The sequence below is a fragment of the Notolabrus celidotus genome, chromosome 8, assembly GCF_009762535.1.
Source record: "Notolabrus celidotus isolate fNotCel1 chromosome 8, fNotCel1.pri, whole genome shotgun sequence".
Lineage (NCBI taxonomy): Eukaryota > Metazoa > Chordata > Actinopteri > Labriformes > Labridae > Notolabrus > Notolabrus celidotus.
In genome coordinates, this window is record NC_048279.1 from 11,466,414 (window position 1) to 11,486,530 (window position 20,117).

Sequence of the window (20,117 nt, forward strand, 5' to 3'; positions counted from 1 at the left end):
CGCCTCAATGCTGGCTAGGCCACACACACACACACTGCCACACAAGGAACCTGAAATTAAGCAAAACAAGGCCCATCTGGCTCCAGAATTGTTTAGCAAAGCAGGAAGGATTTGACCCTTATTATAGAAAAGCAGGACAAGCTCGCCAATGGGTAGTTGTATTGGATAAACTATAAACTGAATCCAAGTTGCATTTAAACTCCAGACTTGGCAACGGTGAGTTGCTGGAAAGCAGAAAGCTCAGTATTTTCCCTCCATGCTGTCCCCATTAGGGGCGCATAAATGAAGATGTCAAAGGAAAAAAAGACAGACAGAATATCCTGAATTCCACCCCGCAGAGAACTGCTTTTGTACGTGTGAACACAGACACTCTCTCTCTCTCACAGACACAGACAAACACTCTCTAGCTTCAGTTAGCTCAGTCAACATGCTGGCATGCAGAGCAAATCACATTCAGCGTGACTCATAACAGTTGCACACAGGCGAGTTATATCACGCACGCGCACACACACACACACACACACACACACATACACACACACACACACACACACACACACACACACACACACACACACACACACACACACACACACACACACGTGAGTGAGGCAGACACACACCTCTCATACTCAGCTAGTTCACTAAACAGGCTCTGCATGCTTGCTCTTGATCACTGTCACATGGGGGACTAGCATCACACCGTCAGTGGCTGTAACGAGCTAACAAGATGACGCCCAGATGGCCTTGCCACCAGGACGACAGAAGTGGACGTTGTTGCTAGAGGAACATGCTGAAGAGGACTGTTGAGCGAAAGGAGTGTCAGAAGTCATTAGGGAGGAGAAAGAGCATAATCTGTTTCTTCTTATGGCCTCTGTGGTTTCTGTCCATGCTGAGCCCATCCCTTTCTAAGAGCAGGGGAGTTAAGCGAGCATGGGTGTATGCGGTTGTGATTGAACGTCATCCACAGTATCACTGACAGCAAGAGAAGGCCCAGACTGTTGCTCTCTGAATCCCCACTTATTCATCCGGGAGCCCGGGGACTGAGCTCTTCCAGCTGGAGGGCCGGGGGGGGTTGAGGAAGAGGAGAGAGGAGAAGGGAAGGCTTTGGCTCCGCAGGACATGAGAGTTTGGGTCAGTTTCAGCCCGAGTTTAGCCCTCATTCTGGGGTTGTTCTGTGACACAAACACACACAAGCCTCTCTCCTGCTCCCTTAGTTCCTTCCCTGGCCAAGACATAGCATACACACATGCGCAAACACATACACAAACACACATACACTCACACAGCCAGCTGCCTCCCATCACTGAGGAGCAGCCACAGATGGGCTCTGCATGCTCCGTAAAGATCTCTCCACAGGCCCAGTCTACAGTCGCTGCCAAACCCGCCTGGCCCGAACCCACTGTATGTGTGAGCGTGTTTGTGTGACTCTGTGTGCTGATATACGTGTGGTCATACGTGCCGGAGCGGGTGAGGGTGTGTGTGTGTGTGTGTGTGATAGCGTGCCAGACACCCCTGAACGTGCCAGAGTTGGTATGCGTGCGCGTATGGTTGGGGGGGTTGGACAGCCGTACAGAGAGGAATCCCTCAGGATGAGGAGCTGCAGAGCAGAGAGTCAAGAGCTGGACCAGGATGCAAGGTTGTAATCAGTGCTGCGCAGAGCCGGAGACCAGAAAGCAAGAGAACCACCCAGACAAACAATAGAAACTCTCTAACTCACCCTGATTGTGTTTCAGTCCCACTTGGGGGAGCGATGGAGAAACTAAAGAGAAAAAGAAATCATAACCATTATCAGACCCACACAGCTTGCCTGGGTTGTTAACCAGTAACCATTATTCATTCTGTATCTTTCACCCCATCGATAAGTCCAGGGAAAACATTTCTTAGAAAAAAACAGCCCTTTAATGTTGCAATTCTATCAGCCTATCACATGCTCACTAATAAACATACACACACAGCTTTATTTTGTACAGCAGCTATTTAAATTCAGTTTGGCTTAGATTCAAGCAGTCATGGTTAAATTAAATTTTTTACAATTGCCCTCCTATCTCAGCATGGTTAAAAACTACTCCAGGGATGGCCGCTTCAGACTGCATAATCAAGCACAGGGAGAAGCTTATTGAAGATGAGAGTCAGGCTACAGTTTGAAGCTAAAGTTAGCTAATTTTTTTAACTCGTGGAAGGAATGAGTCGGCTCTCAGACACACTGGGGGGGAGGTTTAGTTCCCTGCTCAGCTGTACTTTGACTCTGACACATCTGGGAGTCAAATCAGCCACATGATGTCTCCAATTGCTAATGAGTTTTTTCTCCTCCACATATTGGGTATATACTTATCCACTCTTTTTCCAAAAGTGATGCCACTCTCATAGCTGAGCGATATACATGAGCAGCTTGTTAGCTTAGCATAAAGATTAAAAAAATAATAAAGAGGAACAGCTTGCCTGGATGGGCCACAAGCTAACAAAGTCTGACCAGCACCACCTGTAACCCTGTTAATTGTCTCTTTTACGCTTTGGTTTGTGCACAGATTATACAAATGAGATATTATGTTAATTAGTCAACTACAAAAATGCTGGTGAGGAGCTGTGGCCACAGCAGTGCTAGCTGTTTTAAGACGTCAACGTATAAGCTAGCCTACAGCTCGCTGTAGTTTCATATTTATAACAACATGAGAGTTAAAGCAATGCTCCGTCTAACTGTGAGCAGGAAGCAAAAAAAAAAGTGTTTTTCTCAAAATGTCAAACTATTTTTGTGACAGTAATAATATGACACCAGATCCTAGGATTATTATTTTTTGGCTTCCCCAACCCGTCTTAAGCACATGTTCTGCTACTGCACGACTTAGGTGGGTCTATTTTAGGATACGGAATGAACTGCTTCCAGTTTGGATTTTATAGCAACACTTTATGATCAAGGGGGAACTCAATCGATATTTTATGAGTCTGTATGTTGTTAACAGGTGTTAATAGGACACAGCTACGGAGAGTCTCAAATACCAGAGAGCAACCAAAGCCTTGCTGAAAGAACAAAGGGAAGACATGGTGCACAGAAAGCCAATCAATCAATCTCTGCCAAAACACGTCTGGCTTTGACAGCTCGGTTCTGAACTCGACGTAAAAGATAACATGCAGCAAAGTTCAAAATACTTCCATTGTTCATCTGTCAGTGTGGAAGACAATTGCACGGGAGAGGGAGGGAAAATACTAACACAATATTTATCTTGCGTCCCTTTCCCTCCTGACTCACTCTTTTTTAATGTATTCCTGCTATTGTGAGGAGTGCGGGGAGATGGATGGGTAAAGGAGTCCAGTAGGTGATATGTGTCTGCTACAAGCACAGTGCAGTCACTCACACGTTTCCCCTGTCTCCAATCTCGAGCAATGGCAATAATTCAGTCACCAACAAACAGCGAAGGGTTCTTTTTTTTTTTCATGTGGCATTTCAATTGTAGTGGTTGGTGGTTTTTTGTCTGCATTGTTCTTGAAACTGCTTCCCTGGGAAACTGGGAAAGTCAAACAGCTGACGTGATGTCACCTCATGAACTCTCTCCTTGGTTTCACACACTCACAAACAGCCACGCTGGCAATCTGACACACACTCAGGCATTCTCTTTTTTCTCCTTACACACACTCTCTCACAAACACACACAGACACACAGACACACACACAATAGTAAGGATCTCTCATCAACTGCTTGTCAAGTTCAACAGCACACAGAGCTGTCTAAACAGGCCGGGAGCTGCAACTTCTCACACCGACTGTTGCCTTCCAAGGCTTGTGACTCTTGAACAAATCATGTCAGGCATCTTGGCCTTCTGATGGCTGCAGCCAAGTCACGGTAAGATCACGGTAAATCTGAGGGATTTCCGTAGAGTGTGCGGACACATTCCTCTAAACTTAGTTTTTCATTTAGCCTTCAGCATCCCGAGCTTGAGAAAACGTGTGTGGTGCAATAAAACTCAGCTTTAACAGTCATTTCCCTGTAGCAATACCTGTTCTCTGAACATGCCCGTACCTGGGCCCCACACATGCCTGTTGTGACTGGTCATGCGGTGCTATATGGGGAGCATGTATGACCTGAGGAATTATCCTGTGTTCCAACAGGGACATATGCATGCATGAGTGCACAAGCACACACAGACATAGACACATTCCTGCATGTGCAAGTACATTACATACACATACATTCTTAAAAAGCCAACAGTAGCGAAACAAGAGAAGATAGGCCTCTCTGTGTGCAACTGACAGAGTGAATTACATGCTGAGCTAAAACACTAACTTCCTGTCTCACACAACAGCTCTGGATGGCTTTCAGATGGATTTCGCCGAATCTTGAACAAACAGTGAGTCAATAATGGGGTAATGGCCAATCGTTGAGGAAGAACAATTCACAAGTGATTTGCGGGGAAAATGTGTGTTTAGGGCACTTTGCACCACAGTCTGTCACGCAGCCATAACAAGGGCGCGCTGCCAATGGGTTCCATTTGCAGGGCCTGACACCAGAGATGCATGCATCCATCTGAATGTTCCTGAGCCCTTTATGTGAGACATGATATACTTCGTCACAGACAGGCCTCGGAGGAGAGAAAAAGAACTTCCACTGATGGAAAGCTGATAGTTCTGTCTCTAATGATTCTAGAAGCAATGAAATCAATGACAAATTTGTGTTATGAGCAAACGTACAAGACATTTTAATCCTTCAGCACTTTGCCCCTGATATTTATGTCTGTCGCCGGCGCTTTCATTATCATAAAGCGTGTTTAATATTTCTCAGCTGTGTGAGAGGACCGGCACACTACAGATGATTGAGTGCACTAGATTTAGCGTCTCTGTCTGTCTCCCCGTCTCTTTCTCCAGCTGTGTCCACGTACTTCAGGACCTAAACACACGGCAGAGTCAACCAAGAGAGAAGGCAACGGGGAGAAGAAGAAGGGGGGGAGCACTGTGCAAGCACTGAGGACATGGTGCCAACCAGAGAGGCCCACCGTGCCTCAGTCCCATCTCTCCAGCTGAGGGCTTTGATTCGCCTGATTGTCTCCAATATTGAGACACACAATAAACACAACACTTGGCCGCCATTTGCAATTCTAATCAGACGCTCTTAACTGGCCCGGACAACCCAGCTACAGCCCTCTGGGATATCACTCATCTGACTGCAAAATAATGACACAATCATCGCCATGGCTACGCTCCTACTGCATCCCACGAGCAGCAGCGAAGAGGATATTAATACACAGGAGTGCTTGGAGGACTAAATGAATTAGCCAGGAGATTAGCTGGATACCAGGTTAATGAATGTGCCATACAGGCAACTTCTCCAGTCTGGCATTTGGGGAGCGTTCACATCCCCCTTCCCTCTAAAGTGACTCGCAGCAAGTAGGCGAGCAAGCAGGTCCACACCTGCTTCTGTAAGACATGTTATGACAGGATTTCAATAAACCATCTTCTTTCAACATGAATTTCTGGCTGTGTAAACTTGGGTTGATTGTTTCTCGATAAGAGAGCAAGTCGCAAACTTCAGTACTATCTGATTTTGACATGCTGTAACGTGACGATAAACTAGCTTGCAGGCTGTGATATGATCGTTATCCTCCATAAAAAGCTGTGTTTATGTTCAACTATGTGAAATAATTTGTTTTCCGGATGTTAAAATCCTGAAGTAATTAAGTAAATAAAGATAAGCTTTAAGATAAACAGGGTTTATCTTTAACAAAATGTCCCAAAATCATACATCTGTGAATTCTAAAAGCACCATCTGTTGGCTTTTCCGATGCTGTTTTCATCGACTTGACAACATGATGGTAATAGATGCTTGGGGATAAATGAGAGCAAAGTGACATGCAATCATCCACGTTTTAGTCGCCTTGATGTATTTGCTTTAACAGTCATCCGGAAGATGAGGAACTCAAATTTATTTCAGAAAATAACAGGCACATCTTATGAAACTGGCTATTTGACTTGCAAATCATTCAGATGATTCATAACGGCGACCGTGCTCGTCTGCCCTCGTTTTCAAGTGAGCACAAGAGCAAGCCTGCACGGCCAAGTCTGTGTGTGCGTGTGTGTGTGTGTGTGTGTGTGTGTGTCGATGCTTGCAGAGGCATGTGACTGACAGCCTGTCAGTGAAAGAGATGTCATTATCCTGCTGATGTCTGTGTGAGTTGTGACCGGGGGCAGGGTCGTATCACTGGTGGGGAGCCGACACTGCGGACAGGAAACATTACTTTGTGATTCCCCTCTTGAGAGGAAACACTTGTCACAATCTGCAATGCCACTGTTCAACCTCATTTTGAGTTAATAGCTACATGTGTGAAAAATGTGTGTTTAAATGCAGCACATTCATGACAAGGGCATGAAAGGTACATATCTCCAAACCACTTTTCCGGAGTGATTTCTTTAAAAAACCGAGGGGGATTTTTGTCTTTGTTCATCAGGCCTTGTAGGGAGGATTTCTGGTTAAACTCTCCCCTCCCTGTCCTTAGCCTTTGACTTCTTCTGTGTAACAACAATACGTGGGTTTTAGTTCAGTGTCCTGTGGTTGATCTGTTAGGGCGCTGATAAGAGAAGCTGATGGATAGGTTTAATCAGCCAAGCCCAGGGATCAAGACCAAAGGACAGATCAATCAAATGCTATGTGGTTTATAAAAGAAACAGCTTCTATCAGTGTCACAAGAGGCTCAGTGTGTGCTTTTTTTTCACTCAAGAAACCAGTGTTAACACAGAAAACTTAATGTGAAGAAAAAGAGAGCTGCTGAATTCTGCGCTAACTAATGTGACTTATTAGCCAAATGCAGTAAAAAAAAAAAAAAAAGGCGAGGAAGAAATGAAAAGGCACATCTGTAATCACTATTCAGAGACTATTAAACTCCTAAGGCAAGTCTGTGATAAAGCATAAAGCTAAATGTCCCTCGTCTCCAACATACTAAACACCTTCTGACATAAAATGAAATAAAACTGCAGCTAAGCCCCTTCTGTGCTATAAAAACTGAACTGAATCTAAAATCGCAGAGAAATCAAAAAGAAAAACAACAGAGAGACACAAAAAGGCTGAAAACTATCCACACCAAACAAACAACAAATCTCCATATAACAAAGCTCCAGACGCCTGTTATAACTGGGACACAGTGTTTTTAATACACAGCTGCCTTCTGTGACTTAAAAGCAGCTTCTTATCAGAGAATCTGAGTGACAGGTCTATACTCTGCTTACAATCTCAGCTCATGATTGTTTAAGACAGCTACACATGTCCCATCCAATCCAAGACAAATTAGTTGCTCTTTCTTTCCTCCCTTGGATGGGAGATCTTATCCAGGCGGACATGCTTAAGTTGTCAGTGGGTTTCTAAAACCCATATTGAACAGCATATTGACTGATGCAATCGCGGAGACACACATCATTAGGCTCATTAACAGTGAATGTAAAAGGGGAGGACGGCCTAACTGGTGCAGCGGGAGTCTGTGTCTCCTCTGATAACACTCGCCTTTAACAAGCCGAGCGCAGGCAAGATGCAGGCTGTCGATGTTAAAATGAAATGTGTGTGATGTGTGTGCTAATAAATAGCTTGTTTGACATGATACTATTCTCACACACACAGTTTGCTCTGCGATAACCGGGCGGATTGTGGCCTCGTAAAGACGCTCCATGTGTTGTTTTAGGAAGCCATTACAAACTGGGCCGTCTCCATTACAAGGGCTATCTGATCATTATTACAACCATCTGTAATGCACACTCAAAGCTTAATCTGTACAAGGCAACCACAGCTGACTCCTGAGCTAGTATACACACACACACACACACACACACATACATCCACTCTGACTTCCGCTGTGATATATATGTGTGTGTGTGTGTGTGTGTGTGTGTTGTGTGGATATCCAAACGTGACACAGCCGCTGTTCCCCTCGTCACATTGCGACTCAAGGGTCAACACGTTTCAGTCGACCCTCTTTAAGCTACGCTGAGTGGAGCACCGCAATCCTGTTGAAGCCAGCGACTTGCAAGTCTCTTTTCAAGGCCCGCACCCCAACACCCGTGCAAGGCAATCGCAATCTCCCAGCCAGAACTGCCCGCACCCTTCAAAGGCTCATCACAGGACGCACATCTAATGCAGAGAGAAGGCCGGTTAAAGCCTCAGCCAGGCACGCTGCTTTGAAGCGACTGCTCTAGCCCCTCAAATAGGAGCCAAATCATTTCCCTTCCCTCCACCATTCCATTGTGTGAGCGGTGCACCAGCCGGCTCTATTTGGTGGCCGCATGTGGGGCGCCTTCAAGGATCACGCCACTCCATTCCAGAGCAGGGCCACTACAGGAAATGAGACTCTCTCGAATGCACAGGGCCTTCTCTACGATAAATATATTCATGCATTCATGTATATTTCAAGTAAGAATTTGACTCGGGCCGCATAATGCACATGGAGAGGTGCCGACTTTGAGATTCTTGACATGCACAAGGTGCTACAATCAGAGATGTATAAATAAATCAGAATATGCAGCAAACAGAGCTACTAAAAGCGGCAACACAAGTACGGGCCGGGCGCACAGAAAGGGCTCACGGAGGTTTGTCTGCTGAGAAGAGCTTTCATCTCAAAGACAGGAGAGAGAAGAAGAGAGGAGTGATGTGGTGGAGGTTTGTGCTGTCATGTTTCGCAGTGGGGGACGGGAGAGACAGATGATGAGAATAGCTAAAAGTAGTCAACATTTTCAGTGCAGGGGGAAAAGGGAAGATGAGACAGCAGAGTGCTGAAAGAGCAGCCCACATTAAGATAAGCATGTTAAAATCACAGTGTGAAATATTATGTTACAGAGCCTTAAGAGGAAACACTGCCACGGTTACTCATTAAAGAGAGTCAACGCAGTGCCTTCAGTCTTATACTCTGCATACTTCATAAAAGCGAGAGGAGAAGTTTGGGATATTGTGTTTGCTTAAGCAGACCTTCACTCCTATTTCCAATATCGGAGACATGAGAGGCTTCCATGGCAAAGCACATCATGGGGGAGAATAAACACACATCTAATGGGAAACATGTGTGTGGGAGATGAAACGGCCTCCCTCATATGAATGGGATGAAATATAGACCTGGGTCCCGCTGCGCACCAATCACAGCTATAAGAAGTCGGCGTGGAGGGGAAACGGCAGACCCCCGACAGGCTCCCTCACTCAACACACACACAAGCTGCCAATATGGCCACTCTGTAGCGGATTCATGTGGAGGCCAGAGTCTGACAGTGACATCTCCATTCAGTCTGAATTCTTTTCCTCTTCCCAACATGCATGGGCACACACACACACACACACACACACACACACACACACACACACACACACACACACACACACACACACACACACACACACACACACACACACACACACACACACACACACACACACACACACACACACACACATAGAGCCAGAGGCCATGGGAGGAGGAGGAGCAGCGCTGGGGCATAAAAAAAAAAGCCTTTCTCCCTGCCGTGGGTCTCTGTGGGGTTTAGCATGGCATTATGGGAAGATTAGACTTTAGAGTGCTCTACTATCTGATGTCATTGTGGGTTTTTACGTTGTCTGGTTGGCTTGTGGAACTCGGACCTGATGGCAGGCACATTTTTCTCCTAACAAAATGCTCTGGGTTGCAGTTGTGATTGATTGCAGGTTCCTATTGTATCTGTCTGGTATGGCTCTATTGGAAGAAGAATTAGTCGGACAAAAACTCATGGAAAACGCTGCACATCTGACTCCATCAATCAAGTCAGCAATCAAAATAATTCAATTAAGAGACTTAAATCCCGCTGGCTTACGAGTCCCTGCTCCAATAGCCCAGAGACAAACTCAATTTACTGACAATCCATACATGATAGCATTAACTCCACTTTTAGGCTCAAATCTTTTTCCATTACTTACATTTTCTGAATATCAAGGGATACGCAAAGGAAATAATTTAGTTGTCCTGTTTACTTTAGGGAAAGAAAAGTCAGAGATATATAAATAAACCAGAGCAATTTAAAAAACATAATAAAATGCAGACAGGTTGCTCAGACAACTAAACTAATTTGCAATTTGTTTGGAAAGAGGACTTATTTGCAAAACAGAGGAACTTCAGAGATGTTTTTATAGGTCTGGTAAATAGCCGTACATCAGAAATGTGGAGCATTGTGGAGAGACTGAGAGAGGGAGGTTGCTGAATATGTGTGTAATTGTCTTTTTCCCCCCGTTTCCGAGGTGTGAAAGGGAATGCAGGGTTGCACTGGGGTGTCCCGGGGAGAGGCGATTGAAGCGTCAGTCACAGCTGCCACACAGAGCCCCGGCGCGCAGCAAATCCCAGGCCCGGCCCTCGTGGGCGGAGGGGCCGGGCCGGGCCTGGGAGCCTGCAGGAGTCCCCAAAGGCCTTTTCTTCCAACTCCTCTCACCAGCACAAGGGGGACCGGGATCATGCTGGGAGTTTGCTTAGAAAAGGCTGAGCCAAAACTTGGCAGAATGGGTTAACGGAGGCATGCATACACACACTCACTCAGTCACACACACACACACTAACACACACAAACTCAAATGCTTTTTGGGCTGTCTGTCTTTGCCTGTGGGCATGGTGGGAAATAAAGATAAAGTGGGTATAAAATCAAAGATAAATCAAACTTCCAGTTAACATCAGAAAAGTTACAGCCACACACACACACACACACACACACACACACACACACACACACACACACAGAGCAGAATGGGACTGCTGGTGCAAGATTACTGGAGAAATGAGTGGTTTTTGCTCGATGCCTGGGGAGCCTAATAGTGGTAAAGTCCTGAGGATTATACACTGTGCCATTTCCATGCTCCCCCTAATAGTCTCCATGTCCTGCCTCTGTATGCCATAGATGGATTATGATGCTTTATAATTAACATGGGGAGGGGGGGTTGTTACAGACCGCCCATCTGCCATACTGACACACTTACAGGGGGTATCCCCTGGGAAAGGGGCTGCTACCACACTACTCCATTACTTTATCATTCTATCATTCTATTATCCCACCACTCCATTCAATTACACTGTCATTCCATTAGGATACTCATAACAGTGAACAAAGAGCTCCATGATGATCATTAATGATATGTTCAGAGCTGGCAGGGTTTGGTCATGTTTCATCCAGTCTCTAAAATATTATCTGTTACAAAACTAAGACTCACTTTGGTTCACCTTCAAGAGCTACAGGTAAGAGATTCAACAGTTATATAATACATCTGTATTATATTATATTATATTATATTATATTATATTATATCATATTATATTATATTATATTATATTATATTATATTATATTATATTATATTATATTATAGTGTAGTATAGTATAGTATAGTAAAGTATAGTAAAGTTAGAAAAAAATCAATATTCTCAGTAGAAGCTTATTGTTAACCTTGCAAAGTTTGACTAAAAATAAACTGAACACAAGGTTGAGTTTGTTTTGCCATTCATGCTTCATAAGCAAAAAAAAAGAAGCACAAATAATCCTTGAGATAGAATATTTATTAATATTTATATTCCATTATATCCTATTTAAAAATAATAAATTACTTAAAATTGTTCAACATTTTCAGGACTATACTTAAATTTAAGTAAGGCTACTTATTTTACTCATCTGAGTAGTTTTTACAACGTGGCTACCAACTTTTCTTTTTTATTTCATTTTTGAGGATACTATTTAAAAAAAACTTTTTTTTCCTTTTGGTTTTCTATTTGTTTTTGCTTTTTATGTTGTTTCAGCTCTTAAAATCCAAACAAAATTACTAGTTACTCTGAAAGTGGCTCGTATTAAAAAGTTTAGAACTTTGTGTTTTCTACCCTCTTCTTGTTTTGTGGTCGTAAGCTGCTAGAAAGTTGCCGACATAACTATCCCAGCTGAGAATTAGACTTTGATGCAGATATTTTAAATCATGGGTTTGTAGTTTTGTTCGACAGCACTGAAGAAATTAGTCGAAGCTGCTACGTCTTGTGCTACGATTTATAGCCTACATTTTTTCTATAAAACCACAACTTTTTTATTTGTCAATAAACATGCTCTCCTACTCCCATCTCTCCCGTTTGTGTCATTTTGTTGAAATGCCTTACCCCCTACCCTAAAGTGCTGGCACTCAAACCTCCCACAAAAGTCTTTGGAGTGTCACAAACGTGGAGAAAACAGTTCCCTTGTCTCCTGTATGCCGGTGACAACTCATGACGTCTTACAGAAGTTGCAGCTGGCTGTAAAGGTTGCCTGCCCGCTGTTTGGGCCTGGCGTCTGATCAGGTCTGCCTCCACAGCACAGAGGGGTTCTCTGAGAAAGAGTTAAGTCTATGAGGTCAGTCCAGAGGAGGAGGTTACGAGTTCCCGAGTCGGAGCCGCAGGGGTAATGGTTTTAGAGATGGCTGTCACACAGATCCGTTCCACTGTCCAACACCGCCGCTGATCTCCACCAATCCCAGTTCGCTCGCTTTTCAATCGCTCAACTTCTCTCTTGCTGTCCCCCTTTCTTCCTTTCTCCCTCTCTTTCCCCCTCGCACTGACACATGGAAGTAATCTGGGAGCTCTACGCTGGACTGAAAGGATGTGCGGTTGAGCTCAGGGCCGCGTTTCAACGCTCTACATCAGCTTCCTTTCCTCTCCTGTTTAATCCCCTTATTTTCAGCTTCTCTTATGTAAAAGAACGGAGATGGCAAACAAAAGGCAGACTTTTCCTCGTTTTTGCCTAACTTCTTTTCCCCACTTCCTGTAACTCTGCATCTCTACATTCTCCCTTGATTCAGCTGAGGCCTAGACAAGAAGAGATCTTAAGGGAAGCTTTCCAGCTCCAACGCCTGTGCCTTTGCTTGGCAGCGTTGGTGCTGATGGGAACTTCCTGGTTGTTGCCAGCCAGGCCTCTGTCTAATGAAGCCGGGTCGCTAACTGCCTGTAAGGAAGCCACTGTTCAGCCACTCCACACTCGTCCACCGTTCGGCCCTCAGCACTTTCACAGAGGGCACACTGGCACGCTTCTAACACTTCCTTAATGCTCCACTGTGGCTGGACAAAGAACAATGGCACTACGACGTGCTCTCTCAAGCACTCATTCACTTCCATAAGCTCATACTTGTTCCTTTCATAGAGACTCAGTGTCTTCTAATTGCAGAAGGAACACATAAAAAGTAAAAATTAAATGAGCTGCAAATGACTCTACAAAATAATTGAGAGAGTACTTACGGAAATTACTGGATAAAGTCCAGATATCCAATACTATGTTTGTTTTGGGCCACTTCAGTCTTGAATAATGTGGTTTTATTACAGCAATAATTATAATGAGAGGCACAAAGTTTCAACAGGTGTCTCATAATTCTGTGACTCACAAAAGACAGCCTGAGCTCACGTCTGACACGCCTACGTGAGAGTCTGACAAATTCCACCTCTGCTTTTTAAGATCAAAAAAAGATATGGGTTATCTGTTATAAAGCGTCAAAAAATGAAACAGTTTTAATTTTTCCATATACTTCTGAGTCACTTAGTCTCTGAAATGAGGGCAAGTTATGGAAACAGAAATAAGGCAAATTTTGATTGCAGAAAGTTGGAAACAAAAGCTTCTTGTTTGAACACCTAAGGTGATTCACTAGTAATTATAGGGGTGGGCAGTTTGTAGCCGATTATTACCATGAGTAAATAATGCTTTGACGACAGTAGGAGGACTTTCTAATCTTTTTAATATATAGCAAACTCTTGTTTTATCCAGTTGTATTAAGTGATTGTTAAATTAATTCGACTAAGCATTTTGAAATGTGAGGTTTTTAGTTCCCTGGATAAATAAATACAGACAACCTCAGGACATTTCTGACTCATAGTTTCTCAACTGAGTTTCTTCATCATATAGGAGTTTGAAACATATTTCATGTGGTTTTATACAGTAAAATAAGATTTTATCAATGTGGCCTAATCAAGATGGATTATCAAAGTCGCTGTTGACTGTTTTTGATCAGCTATCTGATTAACTGACTCATCTCCTCCATTCTTATTCCAAGTGATTCATTGCATTCAGCTGTTCTCCCAGTTGTGAATCAGTCTGCAGGATTTGTCTTAACAGAAAACCAACTGTAACCGTCAGACACGAAGACAAGAGCGCCTGAAACATGCAACAAATAAAAGTTAAAAATCTGTTACAAATGCTTCTTATCCCAAAGCAGGGGGCTGAAACTGGTATCACGCTCACCACCACATGAATATAAAGAAATGAACGCATCATAAGACACAAAAAGCAGAATGATCAGTTTGCAGTGATGTGGCAGCCAAACCACCAGCGGATAAAGTGAGTCCATCTGGAGAGAAAAGCCATGATGGAAAAATTGCATTTTTTCCCTGAAATAACCTAAAGCGCTGGAACCCCTTTCTGGGCCCAGGTGCCTCACAAAGATAACCAAATGAAGAGTCTGACGCTGCACACCGCTGAAACAACAGACATGTCCACACAGAAGTGCACACACATAAAAGCAGACGCAGCTGTCCTCACAGGGAGACACAGAGAGCCTTTACAGCACCGTGGGCCAGTTGCTTTCCACAACTATTTCTTATTGGTCAGCCCTCTCTCTTTCTCTCTGAGTGGGGCTCGGGCTCTAAGTCCTCTCTGTGTGTAATGAGATCTTTATCAGAGGGAAACACGATCAGAGTGGAAAGGGGGAGAAAGGGGGGATTCAGGGAGGATAGGAGAGAGAAGGTGTGTATCGCGACGGGTAAAGGGGGCAAGCAGCAGGGCGTGGGGCAGGGGAGAAACAAAAACAGGCTTCTGACCCTCTCAGCAGTGACCCACTCTGAAGCGAGCATGAGGGGAGCATTCGCAGGACTCTCCCCAAAGGACCAAAATCCTGTTTCTGGTCTCGTCCTGAAGTTTCACCCCGCTCTCGTTCAACAGGTTGCGGCAGTTTCACGTTTTGCGGTGGCAGCTTGTTTTTTTTAACCTCCTACTGAAACCTGACAATGAATTCTGACATTTCTGTATTTAAATGTCAGGGCAGAGAAGCTGTTAAAAAACTTCACTTAGCTGGAGCCAAAGGTTACTCAGCGTTGGAGAACAAAGTGTTAGAAAATTTGTTGTGATTGCATCTGTTTCTAAAACAAAGATAAGGCAGCGTTTGTTTTTTCCCCTAATTACCTTCAAGGAAAAACGATTTTTCCCACCAATTATCTTATCGGCAAAAAGCTAATTATGAAAACAAAACTTGAACTTTAATTTAGCCTTGTGTGCACCTTTCCTCATTATTGCAGCTGTGTGAGATTATATATTTTTGAAGATGAATTTCACGCAAACTTTCCGCCTCATCAACTCCAAGTTTGGTTTCTGCTTAAAAAAAATCTAACCCATTTTATCTGTTTAACTGGTTTGAAAAAAGATGTTTGTTAAATGTCACTTAATAACTTTGTGTTAATCAAATTCAGCTTAATCATCAAACTCACTCAACCTTCAAACCACACAATCACGCTACAAACCAAACCAGTGAGCTGTTAAACTGAGCGCCAGGCAGCTGAGGTCAATAGGCATCAAAATAAGATGAGTAAGTAAAGACCCTAAGCAACATAGACTTTAGCTTATCGACAAAAACGCCTCTCTCTGTTATGTTTGTGGGCTTCAAAATCCGACATGGAGGCCAGAGAATGTCTGCAAACTGTTTCCAAGCCTCTCTGAAAATGTGAAGAGTTCAAAACCAGTGCAACAGACTCCCGGCCAGCCCGTGGCTGTTTCCTCACTGTGTGTTTTCAAAGGTGCAAGAGTGTTTCCCCTCTCTCTCTCTCCCATCATCTTGTTTGTCTCCTGAGCTGCTGCAAACAGGCTGCAGTGGCTTCAGGTCATGAGGTAAATATTAGCGAAGGAGGGTTAGAGGACGTGCAGGAGCCAGTCATAGCAACCTTGTCAGATTATCATTAAATTGGCATCACTGCAGCATTCCTAAGCACACTGTGAGATGTGTGTGTGTGAGTGTATGTATCAAGTATGCCTGTACATTGCTGTGCTAGCCCCAGAAAAACCGATGGGACGTGATCAGTCATAACAAAGTGACATTTTCTGGCGTAATCCCACTCAGCTAAATGAGAACTAATCCGATTTGCTCTGATCAAATGTTAGACGGTTCTTTACCGACCGGGGATGTTGACACATCCAGCCTTCTTCTGCACGGCTGCTCCTTCACCCAGAACCCCCCTCCGCTCTATCCCCTCGCCATTTCACTCATCCACCCTCAAATTAAATATCAAAAAGGTCTCAAACATCCCGCAGCAAAGTTTACACTCCAGGATGTTTCTCCTTCTTCTTCTTATTTCCAGACGAGCCTACAGTGATGATGTATGTTGCCTGTTCAAGCACGCTGGGAGGAAATCAATTAAGCAAACCCCAGTTATTGATAATGCAGGAGCGGGACTGATAGCATCCTCACATGGAAATCCATAACAGCAGGACCGCTTGGGGGGGCCTGCTCGTAAGCCTGCGCACACACACATTAAAATAGAGAAAACACACGCATCATAGTGGCCCAAACCTGCTGGTTTCCTATACTTTGTCTCATAACTCATGGCCTGTAGGGAGGCGCTTGCATTGTTACATTTTGTGTGTATGTGGTACAGTGTGCAAGCAGAGGGCCAGATTAATTTATTAGCTGAGGCAGCAGTGCTCCCCAAAGTGGGAACAGGAAGTAAGAAGTCGTAAATCTAGATAAGTCACCAGATAGTGTACTGTACATTTCTATAGGCCGCTCTCTCTCTCTCTCTCTCTCTCTGTTATCGCTGTGCTGTAATATGGGCAGAGACAAAGAGATGGAGTTTAAAACAACAAACAGTGAAGACAGATGCTGATTGCTGTGCAAGTATTCCCTTTTTTATTGCCTATCGGACGCCGCTGCTGACTGATACATTTCAGAAGAAAAACAGGTTTGTCTTTTGTTATTGCAAAGCCTGCACACAGCAAGATAATTGTCTATTGTTTTGTAAGCGCAGAGCAGCAGGATAATTAGGTTGAGAGAACACTTTGCAGAGTGCATTATTGTTCCACTGTGAACTTTATGAAATATTCAGCCAGCATGGGGATTTTACAAGGAGCAGAGTGGAGAAACAGATGGAGAAATGATCCTTCAATCTCTAAACCAGCGTGGCAACCTTCTAAGACATTCCCTGCAGGTGACATCATCAATCAATAAATGTCTCCCCCACTTTTTTTCATCTGTCTTCCCATGACTGACACAAGGTGTGGGTTCTTGTGCATAAGGGATATGTGTGTGGGTCTTTTATCTCTGTCTGATGACGCTCATTGTTCCACTACCTCTGCTGCCATAGTCAAATAAAAGCTGATGGGCCGTAGAAGTCTTACCATTAGGACCAGGCCACACACACACATACTTACACACATATCCATACACAGTCCAATGAATGTGGCAGCAATATTCATACTCACTGACTGCACAACGAGCTCCTATGACATCTGACATTTGGGGGATAAATCATGGATTCACTTGAATGAGTACGTTCTAGTTATAATCTGGTCGAGCTACTCTCCATTTCCCCTCGGTGCTGTGAGCTCACATGAAGGTCAGCTCCCCGGCCCCACACACAAATACAGGCGAGGGTTTTATTTCTCTCCTTTTCACTGTATTTTCCCCTTATGTATGCTTTCCAACATCATGCAAATGTGGGAGTCAAGTCTAAGTGGGTGATAATTGTTACCAGAGCAGATTTTATTATCAGCAGTCTGGGCTCACTCTGCTTGTTTTTGAAGGGAATAAAATGAATTTTAAGAAAAGTGTCTGGCTTTAGCTGTTTGCTTTTGAGAAACTTTCCCTTGGTTTTGATGTGGTGAAATTAGGCTGAATCCAAGCCATGACCATTAAAGAAAATTATATTAATTTCAAGCATTTCTTGCACTTATATCTGGAACCATCTTATCGCACATTCTGTGTGGGCAAACTGAATTCACACCGTGGAGAGCTGGGACGGAGTGTGGCCCTTTCAAAAGAGAAGCAGCCCATATTCAGGGCTCTTGAGACGGACTGAGAGAAGAAAAATCCTCGATCTAGTTTACTGGGCTACAGGTTGACACAGTTGGCACTCTTTCCTTGACTTTTTTCCTCCATTGTCTGCTTAGTTAATTACATCATTTACAAGAAAGTGAAGGACTGAAGTGAACAAACTCTCATAACTTTAAGATGGTCATAAATGGAGTGTCGAAGTAGACTTTAGCCTCATTCTGTAATAAAAAGGTGCCTGTAATAAAGTCATAAATTGCCATAATTATCCATCTATCATTGTGTTTTAAGTAAGGCCTACTGTTTGTTGTTTAAGCCACTTTCTACAGTGTTTCTGTGGTGTTGGGAAATTCCCCTCTGAGAATTAAGTCAACACAAAACTCTGCGGTGCAGGAATGACAATTACATCTAAATAAATTATGATCTTTTTTAAGATAATTGCCACATTTAACAGAACATTTAACCCAACACACAATGGTAACTTTTCCAGTAATGTCAGCCCTCTATTACGCACACACCCAGTGACTTTGGTATGCTTGTACAAATGAAATACGAGACTTACTTGGAATTCTGCGAGCTCCAAATTATAGTCTCCAGCGATTTGGCAGAAGGTAACGCCGACCTGCACATTAAAATAAAGATCCAGAGATAATACTTCCAACAACCGAGTCCCGCCATTCTGCTTATTGTACAGACAGTGAGCCAGTAACTCAGAGCGTTGGACAGTGCGCCTGGCAGCTTTTCTCTGTGGTTCGCCCGGTGGGAAGGTGAGCTACGATCAGTCGGGAGCATGTGAGGTCGATATCAGATACATGTCCTTCTGTCCGACTTCTTAAAAATCTGCTCCAGGCCCCCGTGTCCTTGACTGAACTGTCCGCAGGACGTGGAAAGAAGCCCCCGATTCTTGGTGGGATCTGGGAGGAGAGCAGCCCCCGAGTGTCCTGCTTGACCTGTAGCTGAGACAAAAACAGCTCTCGCGACCTTATTACTCAGTGGAGACAACTCAAGGATACGATCTCATGAGTGAAGAAACAGATCTAAGCGATCGTACAGTTTCTGGAGCCACAGTTTGGCGATGCGTCTGCCGATGAAGCGCTGCACCGAGTCTTTGTCAGAGCTCCCCTGATGGTGTCTGTACCTGTCGCTGTTTATAGCCTACAGATGACCACATTCATCCATCAGTCACAACTCCGCAGCACGCTGGGAATCCCGAGGTCCACTTCATTCCAGTGTTATCTTTCACTCCTCCTCCCCCTTGCTATTCTTCTTCGCAACGGATTTGAGTTTCTATTGTAAATATCCCTCCCGGCTCTCAGCGCCGTTCCGCGTGCGTGTTGCGCTCCAGCAGGGGTGCTTCTATTCCAACTCGGGCATGCTGCGTGAACAGTGCGTAAAAACACAACGTCTCCGCACCTTGCTTGTTGTTGCTGCTCAGGCACAAAAAGTGCCGATGGAAGGTTATACCTGCGCACCAGCCCACTCGGCGCCTCTAAATCCGCCTGCCAACGTTTCCATGCCGGTGTGTGTGTCTTTTTTTAAAAACCGTGAACAACAGTCTCTGCGCTCCGGTGTGTGCAGCAGCTCGAGCTCAACTGTAACCCGAGTCGAGCAGAGCGCAGGGGGGACAGCCCACAGTGCGAGCCGCGTCCAATCACAGTCCGAACTTGCAAGCAGGAAGCGAAGGCATTTATGGGGACGTGGAGGGGTTGGTGGTGGTGGCTAGATGGAGGGAGGGGAGTGAGTCTGTTATTGGGTTGACCCCACATCTCCACTCCCCCCCACCACCACCACCGCGGCCCGAGCCATCGACCCAAATTGAAATGGACTTTGAAGTTATTCGTCATACTGAGAGCTTTGGTGGGGAAAAGAAGCGTGATAGGCTATTGGAGCGAGCGTAAAAGTGCTAACAGGAGGAAAAGTTTGGCCCCTTTAAGTCCTGGACCTGCTTGCCCCTGAAGATCGTACACTTAACATTTGCGCCACAATAAGGCATTGTAATTAAGTCTGAATTTGTGATGTTTTCTATTCATAACCAGGCTGTAATTAAAGTTTTGAACCATAATCTACTTCTCTATTTTTATTCACAGTTTATTTCTGCAACAATGTTTAGAATTTACTGTAT

The 20,117-nt window shown here is 44.3% G+C and overlaps 1 protein-coding gene across 2 annotated transcripts in view; it reads right to left on the reverse strand.

Moving 5' to 3' along the window:
* Window positions 1-19,656, reverse strand: part of efnb1 (ephrin-B1) — a 60,700-nt gene extending 41,044 nt beyond the window's left edge. The window contains exons 1-2 of one of the 2 annotated variants that reach the window (XM_034690723.1): window positions 18,558-19,637; window positions 1,721-1,762 (exon numbers count right to left, since the gene is read on the reverse strand). In XM_034690723.1, coding sequence (XP_034546614.1) covers window positions 1,721-1,762; window positions 18,558-18,787 — 272 coding nt within the window. In that variant the 5' untranslated portion in view covers window positions 18,788-19,637. Of the gene's footprint in view, window positions 1-1,720; window positions 1,763-18,557 lie in introns of both variants that reach the window. The other variant, XM_034690724.1, reaches the window with a different exon arrangement.
* Between the last annotated feature and the right edge of the window lie 461 nt (window positions 19,657-20,117).